Below are 27,028 nucleotides of genomic sequence, written 5' to 3' on the forward strand. Positions count from 1 at the left end.
TATTAGTGTTTGTTCAAGTTGTTACAGGCTGAGGTTGAGAGGCCCGTTCAAGAAGCAGGCTCCGAGCCTGGCTAGAATTTGGTCAAAGAGAGAATCCATGTCACTATTCTCTAAATTTAGGAAATGAACAGATTATGACAACAATGTAAAAAAAAAAAAAAAAAAAAAAAAAGTTGGCACCCAAATTCATGCAGGAAAAATGAAGGTTAAAGGTCATAGGGAAGGGTCAGTGTTGGGGAATTGAGCTGGAACCAGCACTGACAATATTTGAAGGTATGGTTAGGTTTCACTGTGGCTTAATATTTTACAAATGTTATTCCCTGTCACATAGCTGAACTAAATAGCACACATGTTTGCGATGAAGCATTATGAGCTGTAGAACATATGTGCTAATAATATGGTTCATGCAGCCTGTGGGCACTTCCCCCATGACCTAAGATGAAGGCGAGGCTTTTTAATTTTCCTCAAGGTATTGTGTTTTCCGATGGTTCCTTTTTGTTCCAAACTTTTGCTTTCCCCTTTAGAAGGAAGGCTTTTATAGGAATGATATTTTATTTTTATTTATTTATTTATTTTTGAGACGCAGTCTCAGCCTGTCACCCAGACTGGAGTGCAATGGCGTGATCTCGGCTCACTGCAACCTCCGCCTCCCGAGTTCAAGCGATTCTCCTGCCTCCGCCTCCTGAGTAGCTGGGATTATAGGTACCCACCAATGTGCCTGGCTAATTTTTGTATTTTTAGTAGAGATGGGGTTTCTCCATGTTGGCCAGGCTGGTTTCGAACTCCTGACCTCAGGTGATCTGCCCACCTGGGCCTCCGAAAGTGCTGAGATTACAGGCGTGAGCCACTGTACCTGGCCAGGAATGATATTTTAAATACTGTCATAGCAAGCCCTTAAGAAAATTCTTCACAGCTGCATGTTTACACACTGGCTTGTCCTTGACTGGCTTTGTCTCCAGGATGTACAGTTGTTTCTGGAATGCACAGTAGCTGGCTTGCAGCCCTCCAATCATGCAAAAACAGACTGAGGGTTTGGAAATGCTGCTCCAGTCTAGTTACAATGTTGCTCTTGAGGAGTCTGGCGCTATAGGGAGTCTGAGAATTCCTTATTTGAGAAACAGCCAATGGAACCACACAGACACACTGACATTAAGACATTCTTTCTCTAGATTATGCAGCATTATTACAGAGCAAAGAGAAGCCACAGGCGTGAAGTACTCAATTCAGCCCTCTGCTGAAGGACAGGGTGTTCCTGAGGCTTAAGTAGGAACTGGCCCAACAGGGACAGTTTGGTTGGGCTGATACCAGGAGGCTACTGAGAGGTGTTGATGCCTTCCTGAGCTCTGCTGAATACCTCCCCAGCATCATTCCTTCCCCGACATCTGGCAGAAACAGCGGAGCCAGACAGTAGGGACCACACTGGAGGGTGCTTTTCCCCACAGATGCATACTGAAGTGGGGACAAAGTCTTCAGCTGCAAATGACCTGGATTGCTGTTTCACCTATCACATGCATCTAATCTGACTTCAACAATCTACAGGAGAAGGTAGAACTTCATATTTACATTTTATTTGAGTGGTTTATGAAGAAAAGTAGAGGAAAACTGCAAAGAATGGCAGAAGTAGACTCTTGAGGATGGAGGGGAGTAGGGGATGATGGTGTGGGAGGGATGGACTTTGCAGGGACTTACACAAAGTTTGGAAAATTACACAGAATACCAGAATCATTGCTAAAAGAGAGGCGGGACACCTAAATATATTTATTAGACAACAATTCTGAGAAATTGTTCATCACTGACGGTAGGACAGCCAGTTGATGCAGTCAAGAAGGGGCAGGAAATAGGGCGAGCTGAGTTATGAAAGCCATTCTCAGAAATGACCCAAATTTACACTGAGCTGTTGTTCTTGAGCAACCTTGGGGAAAATTATCACAGAGTCTACTTTTCCCACAGCCTGATGTCCAAGGGGCAGATACATGTGGTGGGCTTGCTGGGGAAATAGGCTCTTCTCAGGTGAGAACAGCATCCTTCCAATCTAGAACTCCTGGCTCCAGAAAGTGGTGGTGGCTCTGCCCTGGTGCTGTTCCATTAGTAAAGGGTGGGGTGGTGGAAAGTGCAGAAAAGCCAGGACCCCTGACACCAGCAAGGCATTGGATCTCTCTGGATCTCCAAGGTGATGGACTTTGGGATCGGACAGACCTGGTCACAGTCTAGGTTCTACGTCTTACTGGTCGGGCAACTTTAGGCAAGTAGCTTAGCTTCTTTGAACTTATTTTCCTCTTCTACAAAATAATGATAATATTGCTTCATGAGATTGTGAGTATTAAATGAGATCATGCATATATAGCCTACAGCCCTGAGCACACCATGAACACATAGTTATTTGATAAATGTTTGTTAGTGTGGTTAATTGAACAGAATGCCTTCAATGTCTTCCTAACCCTAAAATCCAGTGATTCTTTGAACTGGGGAGGGCAGTAGAGAGATTTAATTTGTGGAAAAACGAAAAAACCATTTAAAATTATTCAATCAGAAATGTATTAAGCTTTGTGTAGTTGTGTCAGGCATTTGTAGACAGTGTGGAAAATGTCTTATCCAGTGATTCTTTGAACTGGGGAGGGAAGTAGAGAGATTTAATTTGTGGGAAAGTGCAAACACCATTTAAAATTATTCAATCAGAAATGTATTAAGCTTCTCGTATTTGTGTCAGACATTTGTAGACAGTGTGGAAAATGTCTTAATAAATGAGACATGCTCTTTCCTTGAAAAAGCTTCAGTCTGATTCTCAAATAATATATTAATTTTTTCCTATGATAACTTGAAAGATTTTATCTTTAAATTCCTTTTTGTGAGATTGTTTTTCCATACCAGTGCTTCTTATTTATAGGGCTTGTTGCAAGTAATTTGCAATATTATTACAGGTTGAGTATCCCTTACACCAAATGCTTAGACCAGAAGTGTTTTAAATTTTTTTGGATTTTGGAATATTTGTATCCCCAAATCTAAAATGCTGCAGTCAGCTTTTCCTTTGAGTGTCATGTTGGCATTCAAAACATTTTGAATTTTGGAGCATTTCAGATTTTGGGTTTTTGAATTAGGGATAATCAATTCATAATAATATTTAAGGTATTGCTGTTTGTGAAAGATGTGTTTTTAAACGATTTAGAGTCAGTTCATGATAATCTCCATAATACTCTTACAAGAATTCCAGGCTGGGCATGGTGGCTCATGCCTGTAATCCCAGCACTTTGGGAGGCAGAGGCAGGCAGATCACTTGAGGTCAGGAGTTTGAGGCCAGCCTGGCCAACATGACGAAACCCCGTCTCTACAAAAAATACAAAAATTAGCAGGGTGTGGTGGTGTGCATCTGTAATCTCAGCTACTTGGGAGGCTGAGGCAGGAGAATCACTTGAACCCGGGAGGTAGAAGTTGCAGTGAGCTGAGATTGCACCACTGCACTCCAGCCTGGGTGACAGAGTGAGGCCCAGTCTCAAATTAAAAAAAAAAAAAAAAAAAAAAGAATTCCAATATGATTTCTTAAGTGGGAGAAAGGGGTGGAGTGTACGAACTATGTGCGAATGCAGCCTTTGTTCATGCTTCGTGTGAACCCTCCTATCACCACTTAAAATGGTAGGGACAATGAATTAGTTCAGGGCTTCCCTAAATATGGGGAATGCTAAATTCTGGGTACATCCAAGAGCACGTGCTAGGTGTTTGAATGCCATTTGTCTCACATGTTGAGGTCTAAGATTGTTTCCTAGATCCTTGGTATTCCTGGTGTGAATAGGCATGTGTGTCTACTTTTAATTTCTTCTTGAGTTCAGTGCTTTGAAAACAGGCAGCTGAAGAAAATGTCTAATAGTCTAAAGAGGAAGCAAACACTTTCCTAGAAACCTTCGAACCTCTGAAATGGTTTTCTAGAAATTCTCGCCATAATATATTCTCCTTTTCTTTCTGGGCTTCATTCAGAGTCTTGATGTCTTGGCTATTGCTAAGTTTTTTTTTTTCCTTTCCCCAGACAGAGTATTGCTCTGTCCCCTAGGCTGGAGTGCAGTGGAGTGATCTTGGCTCACTGCAACCTCCACCTCATGGGCTTGAGTGATTCTCCTGCCTCAGCCTCCTGAGTAGCTGCGAGGAGCAATACCACGCCCAGCTAATTTTTGTATTTTTGGTAGAGACAGGGTTTTGCCATGTTGGCCAGGCTGGTCTTGAACTCCTGGCCTCAAGTGATCTGCCTGCCTCGGCCTTCCAAAGTGCTGGGATTACAGGCATGAACCACCGTGACTGGCCTTGTCTCTGAATTTTGTGTGCAATTGTCCTCTAGGAATTTGCAGGATATTCCAGATTGAAAACAGACCTTCAAAAAGTATGGGACATGCAGGCTGGGATGGAGTCCACAGCTGAGGGAAAAGCCAGGGACTCAGAAGAGAGGAATCTTTGCTTCACACGAAGGCAGCTGGGGACTTGGTGCCGGGAGTCCTTGGTTCCCAGCTCTGCACTAACTGGTTTTGAGACTTTGGGGAAAGTGCCCAGATGCTGTGGTCTGCTCTGGATTGTCATGCAGTTTAAATGAGATGTTGCCTGTGAAGGGCTTTCTGGGAGGAACAGTTACATATCTAGACCAACCCTACTTGTAATGCAGGAACAGAACAAAACAAAACTGAAGTTACGGCCGGGCGCGGTGGCTCAAGCCTGTAATCCCAGCACTTTGGGAGGCCGAGACGGGCGGATCACGAGGTCAGGAGATCGAGACCATCCTGGCTAACACGGTGAAACCCCGTCTCTACTAAAAAAATACAAAAAACTAGCCGGGCGTGGTGGCGGCGCCTGTAGTCCCAGCTACTCGGGAGGCTGAGGCAGGAGAATGGCGTAAACCCGGGAGGCGGAGCTTGCAGTGAGCTGAGATCCGGCCACTGCACTCCAGCCTGGGCGACAGAGCCAGACTCCGTCTCAAAAAAAAAAAAAAAAACTGAAGTTACATAGATGCTGCCACTTGAATACTCTTGGATTGCAATGTCTCAAAGTGCACAGGGTAAAGTAGCAGATGACTGAGGAAAATGCATCTAAACTTCTCTGAGCTTCTTATCTCTCAGAGACCCAATAGGCTTCTAACAGACCAAGGCCCTGGACAGGGTGTGGCCCCCTTTCCTACGAGAGGATTAGGAGGGAGGGAAAGGGAAGGAAGGTGATGCATGGAATTGATCTTAGTTGTTGACTTTGTGCCAACTGGCTGGTGGGTGTTGAGCCAGAAGAGAAAGATGAAGTCATAGAGAAGAAGGAGGTGAAAGAGGTGAGAGAAATGGAAGCAAGTGTAAAAAGGATTGATAGGCTGGGCGCAATGGCTCATGCCTGTAATCCCAGCACTTTGGGAGGCCAAGACAGGTGGACCACAAGGTCAGGAGTTTGAGACCAGCCTGGCCAACATGGCGAAACCCTGTCTCTACTAAAAGTACAAAAATTAGCCTGGCGCGGTGGCAGGTACCTGTAATCCCAGCTACTTAGGGGGCTGAGACAGGAGAATCACTAGAACCCGGGAGGTGGATGTTGCGGTGAGCCAAGATCGTGCTACTACACTCCAGCCTGAGTGACAGAGGAAGATTCTGTCTTGGGGAAAAACAAAAAGGATTGATAAAGGAAGATAGCAAGAGATTGAAGAGGGGAGGAAGAGGAGCACAGTGGGAAATAGGCCTCCCCTCGACAATGGGGAATCAGAGCTGCTGACTCCAGAATAGTATCAAACTTCTAACATAAAGGTTTGGGTTCCTATTGGGCATCATATGAAGTTCTATTTGGTTGAATAAAACTCACATCACATTTGCTGACTGCTTCCTTTGGAAGAATCCTGGACGGGGTGAAATGTGGACAGTGAGGGGGTAGGAGTGCACTTTGCATAGATCTGGGGTTTAAGTTAGGAGGTTTTTGTGTAAGGTTTGCTTTAAAAAAATTCAGGGCTGCTTACAAAGTAATGGGCTTGATTTCCTTTGTCTTGCTTATGGAAATCAGTTTATTTGTCTCATAATAAGCAAAAACTTAAAAACCAACACCACTGTTGCTAATTTTGAAGCTACAAGGAAAACTGATGAGGTGAAATTTTTGGCATACATCAGAATTGTATTCGGTCTGAAACGGAATAATTTCCTCTTTTTCTTTTCTTTTTAATAAACCCAACTAAAGTAAATATTTTCCTGAGCTGTCATCCCATAGAAGGAGTTATTTTGGCTGGATGCCTTCTGAAGAGGGTGAGAAATAGTGCTGCTGACTTCCCACCTCTGAGCCTCCTGGTGCGTCCCAACGAAACCCTGCTCTCCCTGCTCTGAGGGAAGGTGCTTCACAGCAACTTCAGCCTGAGGGTGGTGACAGTGAAACGGCCTCCAGAGAGCCAGCAGCCTGGGCTGCCCTCCGCTGTGTGTTTTTGTGCCCTCAGGAATGTGTGGATGCAGCAAATGACAACAGTGAGTGCTGTGTCCCTAGCGGAGCCCCAGGCTCTCTCACTCTTTATGTTGGCTGTTTTCCAAGGTTGAATGATTGCATTGGTGGAAGCTTCATTATCCACAAGGGGAGGCAAGACAGTGGGCTGGAAGGAGAAAAATAGGCCTTTCCCAAGGGCATGATTCCAGCAGGGTTTGCATTTTTACATCAGTAGATCTCAGGGAGTTTCATTTTCTGTCAGTTTGGACGTTAGTGCTATCCTAGCTACTTGGGAGGCTGAGGCAGGAGGATCACTTGAGCCCAGGTATTTGAGACCAGCCTGGGAAACATAGCAAGGTCCCACCTCTGAAAAATAAATAAATAAATATCCCAGCACTAAAGCCCATGTATTTAGTGGTAATACAATTTCTGCTTTTGACAAAATTTTCCACTGGATGTCAACTACCATAGCATCACTTTGCAGTTGGAAAGGACCACAGAGCTCATTCTAGTGTAATCACTGAATGTCTGGAGAGGCTGTGCACACAGCTAGTGAGTGACAGAGCAATGCCTAGAATTTGGGTTATCCAAGCCCCACATCAGTGTTGTTGTCCTTACACTTCATTGCCTCTGGTGTCATTAGATTAATTTCAGTAATTTGTTTTATCAGGTTGAGCTGAAGTGACCTGTATTCAAACGCTGTTTTTTTCCACACCTAGGTGTATACTCAAGAGAAATGATCACACGAAACTTATACACAAATATTCAGAGCAGCATTATTCAAAATAGCTAAAAAGTGGAAACAAACCAAATGTCTATCAATTGATAAATGGATAAACAAAGTGTGATATTTCCATGCAATGAACTACTATTCAGCCTTAAAAAGGAAGGAAGCAGTGACATATGCTACAACATGGATGGCCTTGGAAACATGCTAGGTAAAAGAAACCAGACACAAAAGCCATGTGCTGTATGATTCAATTTATATGAAATGTCCTGAATAGGCAAATTCACAGAGACAGAAAGTAGTTTAGTGGTTTCGAGGGCCTGTGGGAAGGGGAGTATGTGGAGTGACTACTAATAAGTATACAAGGTTTATTATTGGGATGAAAAGAATGTTGTGAAATTTGGCCAGGCACAGTGGCGCACGCCTGTAATCCCAGCACTTTGGGAGGCTGAGGCAGGTGGATCACTTGAGGTCAGGAGTTCAAGATCAGCCTGGCAAACAGGGCGAAACCCCATTTCTACTAAAAATACAAAAATTAGCCAGGTGTGGTGCTGTGTGCCTGTAATCCCAGCTACTTGGGAGACTGAGGCAGGAGAATCAGTTGAACCCGGGAGGCGGAGGTTGCAGTGAGTCGAGATCGTGCCACTGCACTCCAGCCTGAGCGACAGAGCGAGACTCCATCTCAAAAAAAAAAAAAAAAAAAAAAAAAAAGAATGTTGTGGAATTTGATAGGTGTGATGGTTGCACAATTCTGTTAACATACTAAAAGTCACTGAATTGACACTTTTTTAAAAGGGTGAATTCATGGTATAGGAATTATATCTCAATAAAACTGTTATTTAAAAAATTCTGGCTCTACCTCTTACTGGCTGGGCGACTTTAGGCAATGAACCTGAAGCCAAGGCATCTCAGCTATGAAGCAGGAATAATAATACACTTTACAGGGTGTTTTTGATAAATGAGATTGTGAATTTGAAAATGTTTCTAAACTGTAAACCTCACATATTTTTGGACTGTCAGTGGGTTATAAGTTCATTATAAATTGGATTTTTATTCTTCTCCTCCTGTGTTTTTCACAATACTAACAAGGTCTGGGTACATAGTGATCACTCAAATAAAGATTTATTGAGTTGATTCAAATGTATTCCAGTTTTATTCAATTGTGGCAAATGAAACTACGTAACAGGAGATCTACTCTTTTAAAAGTTTTTAAGTGTACAAAACAGTATTATGAACGATATGCACATTGTTGTACAGCAAATCTCTAGAACTTTTTCATCTTACGTAACTGAAACTACATCCACTGAACAACAACTTCCTATTTTTACTTTCTCCCAGTTCCTGGCAACTACCGTTTTACTTTCTGCTGTATGAGTTTGACTACTTTACATACTTCGTATAAGAGGAGTCATGTAGGATTTGTCCTTCTGTGATGGGCTTACTGCACTTAGCATAATGGCTGAAGGTTCATCTATGTTGCAGCCTGCGTCAGACTTGTCTTCCTTTTAATACTGAATCATATTCTCTTGTATGAATATACTGCATTTTCTTTATGCATCCTTCCATCGATGAACATTTAGGTGGTTTCTATCTGTTGACTATTGTAAATAATGATGCAGTGAATATGAGAGTGCAAATATTTTTTCAAGACCTTGTTTTCAATTTTTTGAATAAATACCCAGAAGTAGGATTGCTGGATCATACGGTAGCTCTATTTTTAAATTTTTTTTTTTTCCCCCGAGATGGAGTTTTGCTCTTGTTGCCCAGGCTGGAGTGCAATGGCATGATATTCCATTCACTGCAACCTCCGCTTCCTGGGTTCAAGCGATTCTCATGCCTCAGCCTCCCAAGTAGCTGAGATTACAGGTGCCCGCCACCATGCCCGGCTAATTTTGTATTTTTAGTAGAGACAGGATTTCACCATGTTGGCCAGGCTGGTCTCGAACTCCTAGTCTTAGGTGATCAAGCTGTCTCAGCCTCCCAAAGTGCTGGGATTAGAGGTGTGAGCCTCCACAGCTGGCCCTATTTTTAATTTTTTGAGGGCCTTCCATATTATTCCTCATAGTGGCTACACCACTTTACATTCCCAGCAACAATGCACAAGGGTTCCGATTTCTTACATCCTTGCCAAGATTCGTTGTTTTCCCTTTTTTTTTTTTTTTTTTTTGAGACAGAGTCTCACTGTGTCTCCTAGGCTGGAGTGCAGTGGGATCTCGGCTCACTGCAACCTCTGCCTCCTGGGTTCAAGTGATTCTAATGCCTCAGCCTCCTGAGTAGCTGGGATTTCAGGCACCCGCCACCACACCCAGCTAATTTTTGTATTTTTAGTAGAGATGAGTTTTCACCATGTTGGCCAACTGGTCTTGAACTCCTGACCTCAAGTGATCCTCTTGCCTCAGCTTCCCAAAGTGCTGGGATTACAGGCGTGAGCCACTGTGGTTGGCCATGTTATCATTAAAAAAAAAAAAAGAAAAAGAAAATAATGGCCATTCTAAAAGGTATGAGGTGATACCTCATTGTAGTTTTGATCTGCATTTTCCTGATGATTAGTAATGTTGAGCATCTTTTCATATACTTTCTGGCCATTTGTATGTCTTTTTTGGAGACATGTCTATTCAAGTACTTTTGCCAATTACTAAATTGCATTATTTATTTTCTTGCTGTTGAGTTTATTGAGTTCCTTATATGTTTTGGATATTAATTCCTTATAAGAAATGCTGTTTGCAAATATTTTCTCCATTCTTTATGTTACCTTTTTTACTCTGTTGATTATTTCCTTTGCTGTGCAGAAAGTTTTAAGTTTAATGGTGTCTCACTTATCTGTTTTTGCTTTTGTTGCCTGTGCTTTGCTGTCATATCCAAGGAATCATTGCCAAGACCAATGTTATGAAGATTTCCCTCTGCGTTTTGTTCTAAGAGTTTTATAGTTTTCACCGGACGCGGTGGCTCATCCCTGTAATCCCAGCACTTTGGGAGGCCAAGGCGGGCAGATCACGAGGTCAGGAGTTTGAGACCAGCCTGACCAACATGAGGAAACCCCGTCTCTACTAAAAATACAAAAATTAGCTGGGCGTGGTGGTGCATGCCTGTAATCCCAGCTACTCAGGAGGCTGAGGCAGGAGAATCGATTGAACCAGGGAAGTGGAGGTTGCAGTGAGTTGAGATCCGACCACTGCATTCCAGCCTGAGTGACAGAGCGAGACTCCCGTCTCAAAACAACAACAACAACAACAACAACAAGAAACAAACAAAAAAAGCCCAGAGTTTTATAGTTTCAAATCTTATGTTTAAATCTTTTATCTTTTTTTTTGAAACGGAGTTTCACTGTGTTGCCCAGGCTGAAGTGCAGTGACACAATCTTGGCTCACTGCAACCTCTGCCTCCCAGGTTCAAGCAATTCCCCTGCCTTAGCCTCCTGAGTAGCTGGGATTACAGTTGCATGCCACCAGGCCTGGCTAATTTTTTTGTATTTTTAGTAGAGACGGGGTTTCACCATGTTGGCCAGGCTGGTCTTGGACTTCTGACCTCAGGTGATCCACCCACCGTGGTCTCCCAAAGTGCTGGGATTATAGTCGTGAACCACTGTGCCTGGCCTTAATTTTTCTTCTTCCAATGTGGCTGAGGGAAGCCAAAAGATTGGACATCTCTGGTGTAAGATTACAGTTTAGTTTCACTCTTTTGCATGTGGATATCAAGTTTTTTCAACACCACTTTTTTTTTGTTTTGAGAGAAAGTTTCTCTCTTGTTGCCCAGACTGGAGAGGAATGATGCAGTCTCTGCTCACTGAAACCTCCGCCTCCCAGGCTCAAGCGATTCTCCTGCCTCAGCCTCCTGAGTAGCTGGGATTACAAGCATGCGCCACCATGCCCAGCTAATTTTTTGTATTTTCGGTAGAGACAGGGTTTCTCCATGTTGGCCAGGCTGGTCTCGATCTCCTGACCTCAGGTGATCTGCTCTCTTCAGCCTCCCAAAGTGCTGGGATTATAGATGTGAGCCACTGCACCCAGCCCTCTTTCTTCTTCTTTTTTTTTTCCTCTGAGATGGAGTCACGCTCTGTTGCCCAGGCTGGAGTGCAGTGGCACATTTTGGCTATAAAATTCCCTCTGAGTACTGCTTTTGCTGCATCCCATAAATTTTGGTGTGCCATGTTTTCATTTTCATTTGTCTCAAGATATTTTCTAATTTCCTTTTTTATTTCTTCTTTGATCCATTGGTTGTTCAAGAGTATGTTAATTTTCAAATATTTGTGAATTTTTTAGTTTTCCTTCTATTATTAATTTCTGGTTTTATTCCATTGTGGTTAGAAAAAATGTTTGTGTGATTTCAGTCTTCTCACATTTGTTAAGATTTGTTTTGTAACCAAACATGTGATCTGCTTTGGAGAATATTCTGTGTGTGCTTTAGAAGAATATGTGTTCTGCTGCTGTTAGGTGGAATGTTCTGTATTGGTCGGGCAGTTTAGTTTAGTTTATAGTGTTCAAGTCTATTGTTTCTTTAGTGGTCTTCTGTCTGGATGTTCTGTGTATTGTTTAAAGTATGGTGTTGAAATCTCCAATTATTAATGAGTGGCTATCTGTTTCTCCCTTCAATTCTATTAATGCTTGCTTCATATATTTGGATGCTCTGATGTTGGATATATAAATATACATATATTTTGAGATGGAGTTTCACTCCGTCACCCAGGCTGGAGTGCAGTGGCACTTTCTCAGCTCATTGCGACATCTGCCTCCCAGGTTCAAGTGATTCTCCTGCCTCAGCCTCCCGAGTAGCTGGGAATACAGGTGACCACCACAATGCTTGGCTAATTTTTGTATTTTTTTGTAGAGACAGGGTTTTGCTATATTGACCAGACTCGTCTCGAACTGCTGACCTCAGGTGACCCGCTTGCTTCGGCCTCCCGAAGTGCTGGAATTACAGTTATAAGCCACTATTCCCAGCTGGGTTAATATATATTTATAATTGTTATGTCTTCCTGGTGAATTGACTTTTTTATCATTATATAATGTCCTTCTTTGTCTCCTATGATAGTTTTTGACTTAAAGTTTATTTTGCTTAAGTATGGCTACTCCTGCTCTCTCTTAGATAACATTTGCATGGAATATCTTTTTTCATCCTTTCGCTTTCAGCATATGTGTGTCCTTAAATCTAAAGTGAGTCCCTTATAGACAGCATATAGTTGGATCCTGGTTTTTTTCTTTTTTAAATCCACTTAGCCACCAACAGAATTATAATTTTTAAGCATTTCTTTGAACTTGGTTAATCTGTAAATCTGGATGCTTTTACATCCAAATATTTATCAGAACTAAAGACCTTTAGTAATGATTCCCCCCTTCATTTTGTATGCCTATTTTCTCTTTATTTTATTTTTTTTTTAACAGAGACAACCTATTTGATTTCTTGACAAGACCACAATCTGATCCCAAAGATGTGCTCCACAAACCCAGGCAATTGGGTCACCTTTGATGATGATCCTGCTTTCCAATCTTCTCAAAAGTCAAAGAATTTTCCTCTGGAGAATCAAGGTGTCTCTAGACCAAATGGACTGAAGCTGAACCTTCCTGGCCTCAAGGAATTTCCCAGTGGATCTTCCTCCACCAGCAGCACCCCTCTCTCCTCCCCCATTGTAGACTTTTATTTCAGTCCAGGACCTCCAAGTAACTCTCCTCTTTCTACACCTACCAAAGACTTCCCAGGTTTTCCTGGCATCCCCAAAGCAGGGACTCATGTGCTTTATCCTATTCCAGAATCATCTTCAGACAGCCGACTCACAATATCAGGAGGAGAATCTTCCTTACTGACTACCGGACCAACGTGTTCATCCCATGCCTTGTTGCCCAGTGACCACTCATGTGCACATCCAGCTCCCAAAGTAGGTCTTCCAGATGAAGTTAACCCTCACCAGGCTGAAAGCCTAGGATTCCAAAGTGATGATCTCCCCCAGTTTCAGTATTTTCGAGAGGACTGTGCTTTTTCAAGTCCATTTTGGAAAGATGAAGGCAGTGATTCCCAGTTCACCCTTGACCCACCAGGAAGCAAAAAGATGTTCTCATCAAGAGACAAAGAGATGCCTAATGATCAAAAAAGCCTAAATAAGTGTTCACTCAACTATATCTGTGAGAAGCTTGAGCATCTCCAGTCAGCTGAGAACCAAGACTCACTTAGAAGTTTGTCTATGCACTGTCTATGTGCTGAAGAAAATGCCTCTTCCTTTGTCCCTCATGCACTCTTCAGGAGTCACCCAAAAGCTGGATGGTCTTTCATGCTGAGAATTCCTGAGAAGAAGAATATGATGTCTTCCCGGCAATGGGGACCAATTTTTCTGAACGTTTTGCCTGGAGGAATTTTGCAGATGTATTATGAGCAGGGATTAGAAAAACCTTTTAAAGAGATACAGCTTGATCCATATTGTAGGCTTTCTGAACCCAAGGTTGAGAACTTCAGTGTAGCAGGAAAAATCCATACTGTGAAGATTGAACATGTGTCTTACACAGAAAAAAGGAAATACCATTCTAAGACAGAAGTAGTTCATGAACCAGACATAGAGCAGATGCTGAAGTTGGGGTCCACATCGTACCACGACTTCCTTGACTTTCTGACTACTGTGGAGGAGGAGCTGATGAAGTTGCCAGCTGTTTCAAAACCAAAAAAGAACTATGAGGAGCAAGAAATTTCCTTAGAAATTGTGGACAACTTTTGGGGTAAAGTCACAAAAGAAGGGAAATTGGTTGAAAGTGCTGTGATAACTCAAATTTATTGCCTCTGCTTTGTGAATGGGAACCTGGAATGCTTTTTAACCTTGAATGACCTTGAGCTGCCGAAGCGAGATGAATCCTATTTTGAGAAGGACTCAGAAAAAAAAGGGATTAATATTCTTGACTACCATTTTCATAAGTGTGTGAAAGTACAAGAATTTGAGCAATCAAGAATCATTAAGTTTGTGCCTCTGGATGCCTGCCGGTGTGAGCTGATGCGTTTCAAGACTTTGTATAACGGGGATGATCTTCCGTTTTCCTTGAAGTCTGTAGTGGTTGTCCAGGGAGCATATGTGGAACTTCAGGCTTTTGTCAACATGGCCCCATTGGCACAGAGGTCATCCCATGCTGGTTCCTTAAGGTCCTGTGACAATATAATGATACACTTTCCTGTCCCATCGCAGTGGATCAAGGCCCTTTGGACCATGAACCTCCAGAGGCAGAAGTCTCTGAAAGCCAAAATGAACCGCCGGGCCTGTCTGGGGAGTTTACATGAACTTGAATCTGAACCTGTCATTCAAGTCACTGTGGGGTCAGCAAAATATGAGAGTGCCTACCAGGCAGTGGTATGGAAGATAGATCGGCTTCCAGACAAAAATTCAAGTAAATATTCAATACCCCAAGTTTATTTTCATGGGAAATAGCTTAAATATTCTCACCTTCCTCTTTGGGTTGAAACCAGATAGAGCTAGGTGGCAATTTGTCAGCTGAGGCCATGCTTTGGGGTGGGAGATGGAACATTTAGCTCAAGAGCTGGTTTATTTGTTTCCTTTTGCACCTATTCTTACCAGATAAGTTTAACTGTTTAACATTTTTTTAATGTCATATGAAATACCATGCTAGGCTAGGAATTTGTTGTGGATGGTGGCACTAAGAGAAAATTCGTTGATATCCATGGTTGAGATTAACTCATCAACTTCAAATGTTAAAAATGTTTCTAATATAGCTGAGATTCCCTAATTAATCTTTAAAGATCTATCACCCATGAATATACCTGAACTTTTTTGCATTCTCAGCCAATACCACTTCTTCCTTAGGTTTGCTCCCTGCTCTTTGAAATAAGACTGCTTTCCTTTTTACCCAAATTGATTTTTGTTGACTGAATTCACCTATTTGGCCATCTCAACTGGTATTGTTTTTGTTTTTGACATGGGATCTCACTCTTATCCAGACTGGAGTGCAGTGGCACGATCATGGCTCACTGCAGCCTCCACTTCCCAGGCTCAAGTGATCTTCCTGCCTCAGCCTCCTCAGTACCTGGGACTACAGATGCATACCGTCGTGCCTGGCTAATATTTTGTTTTTTAGTAGAGGCAGGGTCTCCCGATGTTGCCCAGGCTGGTCTTGAATTCCTGGGCTCGAGGGATCCTCCCACGTTCGCCTCCCAAAATGCTAGGATTACAGGTGTGAGCCACCTCATCTGGCCTCAACTGGTTGTTTTAAAAGAATGAGGTGGACATATTTGAGTGTTAAAAATTCAGTTAATTTTTAAAATTTTGTAAAGAAAAAATTATCTAGAAGTCAGAACTTGAAAAGACAGTTATAGTACCACATTTATTTTGGAGTAGTAAGTTAGTAGTGGGCATAATACAATAAAGTCAAAAACCAAATTTTAACATTAGAGCTCTTCCCTATTTAGTTGAAGTTTTTTTTTTTTTTTTTTTTTCTTTTTTTTTTTTTCTGTTTTCCCCTAGCAGAGCACTGGTCACTGGTCTCTAGAGTTAAACTGGGGGCAGAGTTGGGCGACCTGAGTTGATGCATTCATCCATCCATCCATTCATCCATCCATCCATCCATTGATCCAAATTGTTTTTTCTTTTTATTTTCTTTTTCTTTTTTTTTTTTGAGACGGAGTCTCACTTTCTCACCCAGGCGGAGTACAGTGGCACAATCTCGGCTCACTGCAACCTCCACCTCTTGAGTTCAAGGGATTCTCCTGCCTCAGCCTCCCGAGTAGCTGGGACTACAGGCAGCCACCACCATGCCTGGATAATTTTGGTATTTTAGTAGAGACAGAGTTTCACCATATTGGCCAGGGTCGTCTCAAACTCCTGACCTTGTGATCCTCCTGCCTCGACCTCCCAAAGTGCTGGGATTACAGCATGAGCCACTGCGCCTGGCCCATCCATCCAAATCTTTACTGAGCACTTACTGTGTACCAAGTGCCACATCAAGTGCTGGGGGTAAAGATAAATAAAAATCTGATCCCTGTTTCCAGATGGCTCACAGCTGCTGTAGTCCTTCAGAGAAATTTAAGCTCATCTAGGACCCTCCAGGCTGTGGACTTCAGAGGAAGCATTTTTCTTTGGGGTGGCCTAATGTCAGTATTTCTCAAACTTGGCTTTATTATTATTATTATTATTATTATTTTGAGATGGAGTCTTACTCTGTTGCCCAGGCTGGAGTGCAGTGTGATCTCAGCTCACTGCAACCTCCACCTCCCAGGTTCAAGTGATTCTCGGGCTTCGGCCTCCTGAGTAGCTGGGACGACAGGCATGAGCCACCACGCCTGGCTAATTTTTGTATTTTTAGTAGAGATGGGTTTTCCCATGTTGGCCAGACTGGTCTTGAACTCCTGACCTCAAGTGATCCACCCGCCTTGGCCTCCCAAAATGTTGAGATTACAGGTGTGAGCCACCATGCTTGGCCAAACCTGACTATGTTAGAATAACTTGAAAGCTTTCAGATAATCTCAATGTTCAGGCTTCACTGCATGCTAATTAAACCAGAATCTCTGGCAGGGGTCAGGGGAGGGAGCCAGGTACCAGGTATTTGTTTGAAGATCTCTCCAGATATAAGGTGTAGCCAGAGGGAAGAACACTGCTCTCCAGGTGTTGTAAAGTTGTAGAACCAGAAGAGCAAGCCCCAGACTACAATTGACTTGAGGGGCAGCATTGCCTGCACCCTGGAGGCCATGGGACCTTGTCCATGACTCTCTGTTTGTTGGTTTAACATCTGTTGACTGATGAGAGCTTGAGCTATGGGCAGGATCCTTCAGGTGAGAGACACAGGCGTGGTGAGCTGAGGACCTCCAAGACCCTGTGCGGAAGGGAAGTTCCTACATTGTCTTTCTTCCTGACACCCCACACCCTTCTTCATTAATGCCAAATTTCACCCCACAGCGTTCTCAAGAATCACATTAATTATGTTCAGTTCCCCCAAACTAGCAAGGATAGCTCAGCCTTAGGGCAGAGTGAGGTGGTGATGGTGCAGCGTGGTCACAGTGAATGGCCTCAAACAGCACATTCTGATCAACTCTGCTGTGATGGGAGGGAAGGTCGGTATCTTCCATCATACCATGATACAATCCACTGAGATAATGTTTCCTGCTTTCTGTGTTTTTTTTGAAATGGAGTGTTGCTCTGTTGCCCAGGCTGGAGTGCAGTGGTGCTCACTGCAACCGCTGCCTCCTGGGTTCAAGCAATTCTAGTGGTTCAGTCTCCCAAGTAGCTAGGATTACAGGCCCACACCACCACACCTGGCTAATTTCTTATATTTTTCATAGAGATGGGGTTTCACCATGTTGGCCAGGCTGGTCTCGAACTCCCGACCTCAGGTGATCCACCCGCCTCGGCCTCCCAGAATGCTGGGATTACAGGTGTGAGCCACCGTGCCTGGCCCCTGCTTTCTTTTATAACTTAGCTAGAGAGGCAAATTGGACCATTTGCATCTTCATGCCAGAGAAACCAGTTTGGAGGTCTTCATACAAGGTTCCAAATGGTCTATTCTAAAAGTTATTTGCGCTAGTTTTAGGTTACAGGGTATAAACAAAATCAGAGTATTAGCTTTTGTTTTGCTAAACAAAAAGGGAAAGAGAGGCAGGCAGAAAGTCAGGCAGGCTGGAATGCCTATTGGAACCTCCTGGATCTGCAGGTTTCCCCTGAAATCTGGGTGGTAAACTAACTCCTGTTGTTTTCTGTTGATCCTATAGAGATGGTCACAGGGACTGGAACAAAAGGTCCAAAGCAGTTTTTGCATAGACTTGAAGTGGTAATTATGCTTTTGAGAGAGAAGCACAATAGGCTCAGGCTGTGGGCTTGTGCACGTGATGTCAGAGGGACAAGAGCACAGGCCCCCTTTGTAGTCCATTCCTATTGCTCTACTTAGAGCAGGTGCCCCGGGAGGCCCTGAAGGAACTAAGCACTTGGCTAAAGCCTGGCCAGGGTGACCACATTTAATTTTCAAACTGAGAAACCATACCAATCACCTTTTCTAACTTTGGGAGTGCAGACATATATGAAGCTTTTTGTGAAAATGATCCTGTTTATAACACTGCATTTTTTTTTCAGAGTTAATGGGGTAGTTAACTGATTCAATCAACAATAATTTATTGAGAAGGAGGCTCACTCATTTACTCCACAAACATCTGCGAAATTTCTTCTAGGTATAGGCTCTGTGCTGAATGTTTAGGAGATACAGACACAGACATGATTCCTACTCTATCAGAAGCTTAACAGTCTAGAAGGTGAGACAGACGCTGAAGCAGCCACCCAAATGCACTGTGGAAAAGTGCACAGCTCCAGGCTTAGACAAACAGACGCACTTAGGGATCCCAGAGGAAAGGGTGATAAATTGCCTGGGGACTAGGGAGGGCTTCGCTTAAGAGCTGATGGCTAGGAGAGTCAATAGAGTTTCCATCAAAGAAAGAAACAGCAGAACCACAGGTGTGTAGGTGGGGGCTCTTACCTAAGTTTTGGGGCTGAGGGAGTGGTGAGTGAAGATACCAGTGTATGAAGACCTTGTGGGCCATGCTGTGGGGTGTGAAGTTTACCTGTCAACAGGGCCTCAGGGTTGTTTTCAGGTGTGACTGCTACAGAATCATATCTTGTTTCAGAAATGCCGGCGTGCAGTGCAGAGGAAAGATTTAGGAGTAGATTATAGACACAGGGAAGTTGGGAGGAGGTGAGGGATGCTGAGCAAAGGCAGTGGCAGTGAGAGAGGCAAGAGATGGGTGAGCAAATTCAGAGGAGATGCCCCTCAGTGATGATAGATTCTCTATGGGCATGAGGGAAAGCGAGGGGATGGGACAAGGTCAGGGACTCTGGCTTTGGTGGATAGGTGGGCAATGTGCCATTAGCTGAGATCACCTGGGATCTTCTCATCACCTATCCTTTTACAATCTGTTTCCCAGCCCTGGCCACATGTTAGCATCATTAAAGCTTCAAACACATACCCATATTTGGTCCCCATCCCCTACTAATCAGGCTCTGTGAAGATGAGGCTCAGGTATTGATGTTTCTAAAGGCTCATGCAGCCAGGGTTGAGAACTACTGACCTGATCCCCTCGGCAGGAATCATTCCTCCCTGCTCTGCATATGCCTGTGTCTTCTAGAGCTCTATTATTGCTTTCCCGTGAGTATTTATTTACTTATTTATAAGACAGAGTCTCGCTCTGCCACCCAGCCTGAAGTGCAGTGGCGTGATCTTGGCTCACTGCAACCTCCATCTCCTGGGTTCAAGAGATTCTTCTGCCTCAGCCTCCCGAGTAACTGGGACTACAGGTATGCACCACCACGCCCGGCTAATTTTTATATTTTTAGTAGAGACGGGGTTTCACCATATTGGCCAGGCTAGTCTCAAACTCTTGACCACGTGACCTGCCCAGTTTGGCCTCCCAAAGTGCTGGGATTATAGATATGAGCCACTGCGCCCGGCCTCCCATGAGTATTTATTAGCAGTGGAGCTCACCAAGAACAATAGCAAGAATGGACATTTCCAGGGAAACTGGCTGGACCTGATCTTGGCCTTCAGGAATTCTTTTGTAAAACTCTCATATCACTAGGCCCACACAGGACAACATTTTACAGGCATTTCAGTCAATTACACAGTGATAATTCACTGAATAAATCCTTTGGGATCACAGCTGCTTTATTGAGATCAGGTCTGTGCACAAAGAGGAGGCCCAGGGAAAACACAGTGGGGCTGTGTCAGGTGGCGTCCAGAGGGCATGGTGCAGCTGTGGGCCTGGCTTGGGGCAGGACATATCTGGGATTACAGGGCCCTGCACCAAGCTTCTCCATTGAGGGGGTGGGGAGGGCAATGCAGAGAGTGAGAGGGTGCCAGGGCAGGCTATAACCTAATTTGCCTCTTGAGAAGTATGGTAATAATAAGATTGGAGCAGAAAGGAAATCTTTGTCCCGAGGCAGTGCTTCTCAAACTTGTGTGTGCCGAGGAATCACCTTGTTAAAATGTGGATTCCGACTGAGCAGGTGGGATCTGGAATACTGTGTTTCTAACAAGTGCTGATGTGATGCCAATGCATCTGGCCCAAGGAACACACTTAGAACAGCAGGATCCCAGAGTGCCTCTCTATTTTTCTATATGACTTTTAGATCAGTTGTGTATTTAGAGAACATAAAGTTTTTAAAAAACTCTTTAAAATTTTATCCTTTTCAAGATAGTTTCTGAAAAACATGCATTACTTGAAAAGATACTTTGAAAATGGAGACAGAATGAAAACACTGGAGTGCAGTGGGGAGATCTCAGCTCACTGCAACCTCTACCTCCCAGGCTCAAGCCATCCTCCCACCTCAGCCTCCCAAGTAGCTGGGACCACAGCATGTGCCACCACGCCTGGCTAATTTTTTGTATTTTTGGTAGAGATGGGGTTTTGCCGTGTTGCTCAGGCTGGTCTCGAGCTCCTCAGCTCAGGCAATCCACCTACCTTGGCCTTCCTAGTGCTGGGATTACAGGTGTAAACTACCGCACCTGGCAAGAACATATAAACTAGTCTACTACGCTCTAATTATAAAACTTTTTTTTTTTCTTTTGCCTTCCTGGGAATTTGACGGATCAGGATTGACATTTTTTATTGGGGAAATCACCTGTGATTTCTGGAAAGGAGGGGAGGGGTACTGGTCCCTTAATGTCCCTTCTAACCAGCTTGTCAATGCTTAGTATTCCTTCAACAGTGGGCAGTTCTCTCATTTTACAACAAAGGTTTGCCTGAGGCACTAGCTCACAGACTTCATTCATACTAAGGTGTGAATGACAGCAGAGGAGCTTAGGCTGTTTTTGGGGTGCTAGAGAGAAAGAGAGAGAGAGAGAAAGGAAGAAAGAGAGAGAGAGAGAAAGGAAGAAAGAGAAATACAGCTGAAGACAAATGAGGATGCTGGTTAGCCAGAGGAGGTGTATATGGTGGCACAGAATTATGAAGAGGAATGAGAGTGGTGGAGGATCAATTAAATATATCTACTTCTAATTCCCACATTTTTCTACTCTTCTCTTTTTTTCTCTGCCCTGTCATCAGCACATTGGTTGCTCTCTACTCCTCCACTTCTGTTATCATCTTGCTATTCATTCCCTTTGGTCCTCTAACAGTTCAGTTTCAGATGTAAAATATTTTGGTTCAAGAGGGACTGGATATCAACTAGACCTAAGATTTTGTGATTTACTGATTCCCCGTCCGAAGAAAAGGAATGATGTTGAGAGAACAATGACCAAAGCTGGACAGTTCCCCCTGGTGGTCAGCACTGAGACAACATGATTTTCCTTTATCTTTTATTCATTAATCGGTGAATTTGACAAATTATCCGTGAAGCCCCAAACATGACAGACATTGTGCTAAGGACAGACATGACACCTGTCCCTATGGAGCACAAAGTCTGAAGAGGGAGTGTGTTACTAAACATTGTAGAGCATTTAGCATTTTCAAAAGCCTTAAGAAATAAGCCAGAAAATTGGAAAGGAAAAAGGCTTTCTTTTACCATTTTTAAAGAAAAGCGGTAGAAAGGTTTTTTTTTCTGACACTTTTGTAGCACTGAGTCTTCAACTTGGGTTTAGTTCTTTTCTTCAATTTTCCTCGTAAAATTTCCCCAAATAAGTTTTTCTTATAAAGTGTGAGTATCAAATCAGATCATGTCTAGTATAGTTTTTGACTCTGAATGTGTAGCAGTCACAGTCTCTTTATTAGCAAAATTATAGTAATTAAACAATGCTGGCTTTATAATTGAATAGCACTTCACAAAATAATATGTCTAGCTCATCTATATTGCTATAGAATACTACAGCCCCAGTGCTGTATGTGTATGAACTGATTAATCCTCACAACAGCCCTTATAAGATTCAGGTTATCCTCATTATCCACATTTTCAGATGGAGAAACTGAGGCTCAGAGAGATAAGCAATTTGTAACCCTAGCCTTAATCACTTTGCCATAACAAGACTGAGGAATGCCTGCAGTAAGTGTAAATGAACTTACTGTATCCTCACTGCAGGCAGAGGACTAGAAAGAGTAATGGAGTGGAATCTCTCTGGGTGTGTGTGTATGAGAATGAAGTTATCACTTGCCTGCAGTGATCCGGGTTGTTAAGAGCACCTCAGAGGCCACTGTTGTCCTACCCTTCCTGTAAGTGGTAGAGATGGCTAATGAGCATCTGTTGGTTAATTGATTGATGACTTCTCAAGGCTTTTTACAGCCTTATAATTCTATTATTCACTCTACAAGAAACAGGTTGTATGGAAGGAAAGGGAATTTATCTTTTAAGAATTAAGTAAAATCCTTTAAACTCTTGTTTTTGTGCCTAAAGCTATATTCTGATGGGAATGCTGTTTCTCCAGCTATGTCAGTGGTACAGTAATTTAATTTGGTTCTTGAAATTACTCTTATGTCATACATTTATTTAAGTAAAGATAGCCACATTGGATATGGAGATGCCATGAACAATGCAACAGGATCACAGAATGTTTGTAAAGCTGCTGCAGTGATTACAATGAAAATATTTTTCATTTCCTTATAACACACACACACACATACTCTATGACCCCCATCTAAAATCTTTGAATATATCCAATATCTCTGGGTCTGGCACTGAACCTGGCCTGGCATAGCACAGATGCTCAATAAGTGACAAATTGAGTGAAAACCAATATTAGATTAAAATATTCAAGGCCAATATGCCCATTTCCACTCTCTATAGCTGTTCCAGTCAAAGTATTTTGGAAAGATGAGTGAGAATTACAGTAGGGAAAAATAATTTGTTCCACTGAAAAAAGAATTCTTGGCCTGGAACATTTTCTGAAAAGTTAAGTTTAGCTTTTAAAAATCAGAATTTTAAAATATGACTTAATTTGGGCTGAAGTTTGTTTTTGAGTTATCTATAAATAGATTGTAAGAAAATGAATAAATTAATAATTATAAGATGTTAGTCTAAGAGAAAGAGGCTTGTACAGGTCTTGAGCACATTGTGGCCAAATGATTATGTTTAATATAAATATTACTCATATCTTTTAATTAAGGAAAACAATTAAGTTTAGCAATATTACTATATTGTTTAATATAAATTAAACATTAATATTAAACAATATTGCTTAATATAAATGTTTAGCAGATTATATTAGTATTATAATACAGTAATAATATGATTATATTATATATTATATACTAATATAATCTGCTAAATATAGTAATATTTCTAATTAATATTAGTAATATTTCTAATTGAAAACGTTTTTAGGAGTTCATCTGTGCCTGCGTATAGTAATATATTTTTTATTTTTGCTATTTTTAAATTTTTACCACTCATTCAAAACAGTAATAAAGTCATACTTTTAAAGCTAGCACTTAAAAATCGTAGACAGCTTTCCCCTAGTTAGTGCAAAATCGTAGGTTTTCATGGTATGTTGTTTAAATGGAATTTGCACTGCTGCAGTGCTAATGAAATTCCTTAGTAAGAGAGATGAATGCCTTTTATGTTGAAGAGAAATGTTCAATGGCCATTAAAATACTTTGACTATTTGATTTTTTCTTTCCTCAAGGTCTTGATCATCCTCATTGTCTGTCATACAAATTAGAGCTTGGATCAGACCAAGAAATTCCCTCTGATTGGTATCCATTTGCTACTGTTGAGTTTTCCGTGCCTGACACCTGTGCCTCAAAGACAGAGGTCAGGTCTCTGGGGGTGGAGAGTGATGTCCAGCCACAGAAACATGTTCAGCAGCGAGCTTGCTACAACATCCAGGTACACCCCACAGCTTCCAGAACTGTGACCTGATTTGGCTTTAAATATTTGTTTTACTGTCTTTTGTGATCGTGTGTGTGTTGTGTGTGTGTATATGTGTGGTGGGATTTGCCCTAGAGAGGATCTCAGCTTTGGAAACTTGATGGCCACCATTGAGCTTAGCACTTCCTCTCCCTTCTGGAGAATGTTGGGAACACTTAAAAATTTAGCTCTCAATGAAAAACAGTATGTTAAAAATGAATCTACATTTTAGAAGTATATTTATAAGAAAAATTATGATGTTAGGGCACAATTTCTCAAAATATGTGCTGCAGAACACATGTCCCAAACAATTATCCAAGAAAAAAATAAGTTAGGGAATGCCATATACTAAATTAATGTTAAATAAAGGCCCCCAAGAAGTCCTGCAATAAGGAAACTTGTTAAACTTAGTTAACCCAGTTTTTCCAATTCATTGGCTATTGTGTCTTGTCTATGTGGGTGTGTGTATATAAAACACTTATCCCTATCTTGTGGAATAGTATTCTGTGCAGCATGCTTTAGGAAATGCCGAGTTTCTCTATTATGGTAGTTTTCAGTTTTTTGTTTTTTTTTTTTTTTAAGATGGCATCTCACTGTGTCACCCAGGCTGGAGTGCAGTGGCATGATCTTGGCTCACTGCAACCTCCGCCTCCTGGGTCCAAGCGATTCTCCTGCCTCAGCCTCTCAAGTAACTGGGATTACAGGCACCACCATGCCCAGCTATTATTATTATTATTTATTATTATTATTATTATTATTATTATTATTATTGTATTTTTAGTAGAGATGGGGTTTCGCCATGTTGGCCAGGCTGGTCTCAAACTCCCGACCTTAGGTGACCTGACCATCTCGGCCTCCCAAAGTACTGGGATTACAGGCATGAGCCACCATGGCTAGCCTATTGGTAGCTTAAAGTTTTATTCAAAAATTTTAAATAGAGATGGGATCTCACTATGTTGGTCAGGCTGGTCTCAAATTCCTGGTCTCAAGTGATCCTCCTGCCTCAGCCTCCCAAAGTGCTGGGATTACAAGTGTGAGCCACCATGTCCAGCCTGGTATTATGGTGGTTTTAAATGTCTGCCATCAGCTCTTCTGATGAACTTAGGACAGACATTCTTAGGCAGATGAACTAAAGGAGGACATACACTTATATCTGTTTCTAAACTTGTTTTCCCTCCTTATCCTCAAGTTTAGTACATATATGGATGTCCTCTGCCACATATTTCCCACAGTATCTTGAAATGGTGATATATCTTGCTGGTCTCGTTTAAAAGATTTTTTTTGTTTGTTTTTGGTTTTTTTTTTGAGACAGAGTCTTGCTCTGTTGCCCAGGTTGGAGTGCAGTGGCACGATTTCGGCTCACTACAACCTCCACCTCCTGGGTTCAAACAATTCTCCTGCCTCAGCTTCCCGAGTGGTTAGGATTACAGGCTCCTGCCACCACGCCTGGCTAATTTTTTGTATTTTTAGTAGAGATGGGGTTTCACCATGCTGGCCAGGCTGGTCTCAAACTCCTGACCTCATGATCTGCCTGCCTCGGCCTCCCAAAGTGCTGGGATTATAGGTGTGAGCCACCACACGTGACCTAAACGTATTTTTTAACTAGAAAATATTTCAAAAATCATAAAAATTAGACATTGCATTACAGACAGGTGGTTCAGTTCAGAATTTATGTTTCCCTTCTGACTTTCACATGAGCAACATTTTATAATTTCTAATATCATTTATTTTATTTTTAAAAATTTAAATTTTGCCTGTGACACAGCCCTCAGGAGGTCCTGAGAACATGTGCCCCTCGAATAGCATTTTAAAATCTATGTGTTGCTTGACTTGCAGCAATGATTAATGCCATTCTGATTTCCTACTCATTTATTTCTATTAAAAATAGTGATATTATAGATGACATCGTTAATATCAACTGGGTTTCCTATACTATAGTAATGTGAGTCAGGATTTTTCTTTATTTTTGGACTATCTGTTTAGAAGTCTATGTTTGGGTCCAGTTACCTTTTTCTGCTGATAAAGGTAGTGATAGGTAGTGCTGTGACCTGAAGGATGTATTTCCCCAGCAGGTGGGAATTGCCTCGGCTGAAGATAGCTGCCTTCCCCGAGGTCATGCCTCCTTCCTGGAATCTAGGCAGGGGTGTACAGACCCCTTTGCATCAACTTGGGCTAACTCTGTAGGTCAGCCCAGCTTCAGCTCTCCAGGGCATGGGCAGAAGCCTTCATTCTGACTACATGGCAGCCCAGCTTCTCTCTCTGCCCATTTAGCTTCATTTCCTGCAATGTTTCCATGAACGTTGAACTCAATAGCACTCTCCAGTAAACTTTCTGCACACGGATCTCCATCTCAGAGTCTATTTCTTGGGGAACCTGACCTGTAACACTAGGTATATAAGTGTTATGTGTGACTCAAATGTGGGTTAAGTTGTCATAGAGACTACGTTTATACTTATTTTCCTATTCACAGGACGTGCCAGCTTCATGCAGTTTTAGTGGACAATTAAAAATTACAAAGTATCTCTAGCTTTAATGGCATTTACTAGTTGATCTGCACCTGGCGGCAGTTTCAAAATGTTTTCTTCCATTCAGTAATTCTCTGTTACAGTTTCAAAGTGCCAGATACCGCTCCACATGCAGACAGCAGTGTGAACAGAGAGACAAAGTCCCTGTCCTCATGGAGCATAGTTTCTAGTGGGGGGAAATGAAAAACAGTTAGTAAATAAATAAATCATATGATTTCAACTAATGACAAATTCTAAGAAGATAATAAAATAGGGTAACAGGATAGAGAACGACTGGAGGACTTTATCTGGGGTAGTCCTGGAGGACCTCCAGGAGGATGTGACATTTGAGCTGAGACAAAAATGACGACGAGCAGATGGTTTGGCCCAGCTGGCTTACTATTAGTTTGCTGCAAAAGTAATCACGGTTTTTGCCATTAGTTTTGCACCAACCTAATAGTTTGTAAGCTGGTTTGTTTCAGTTAGATAATTTGGGTGCATTATAAATCTCAGGGGAGCCAATGGCTAGATATAAGATACAGCCATATATTCAGGGGGAGGGATAATTGGTCATATGTCTAGTCAGATCTCTAAATGTTTTTCTCAATATATGTATTCTGTACACATTTTATAAAAACTACGTTTGACTTAGAAGATAGT

At 42.2% G+C, this 27,028-nt stretch overlaps 1 protein-coding gene across 4 annotated transcripts in view; it reads left to right on the forward strand.

Annotated features, from left to right (window-relative positions):
• The window catches only part of STON1 (stonin 1), a 147,106-nt gene that overhangs the window by 34,614 nt on the left and 85,464 nt on the right, over positions 1-27,028 (forward strand). For 2 of the 4 annotated variants that reach the window (XM_038006916.2, XM_038006913.2), the window contains exons 3-4: positions 12,511-14,487; positions 23,641-23,843. In XM_038006916.2, the coding sequence (XP_037862844.2) occupies positions 12,558-14,487; positions 23,641-23,843 (2,133 nt within the window). In that variant the 5' untranslated portion in view covers positions 12,511-12,557. Of the gene's footprint in view, positions 1-1,442; positions 1,546-5,939; positions 6,450-7,124; positions 7,344-12,510; positions 14,488-23,640; positions 23,844-27,028 lie in introns of those variants that run through there. The other 2 variants (XM_073022957.1, XM_038006915.2) reach the window with 2 other exon arrangements.

The sequence above is a fragment of the Chlorocebus sabaeus genome, chromosome 14 (genome assembly GCF_047675955.1).
Source record: "Chlorocebus sabaeus isolate Y175 chromosome 14, mChlSab1.0.hap1, whole genome shotgun sequence".
In the NCBI taxonomy this organism is placed as follows: Eukaryota; Metazoa; Chordata; class Mammalia; order Primates; family Cercopithecidae; genus Chlorocebus; species Chlorocebus sabaeus.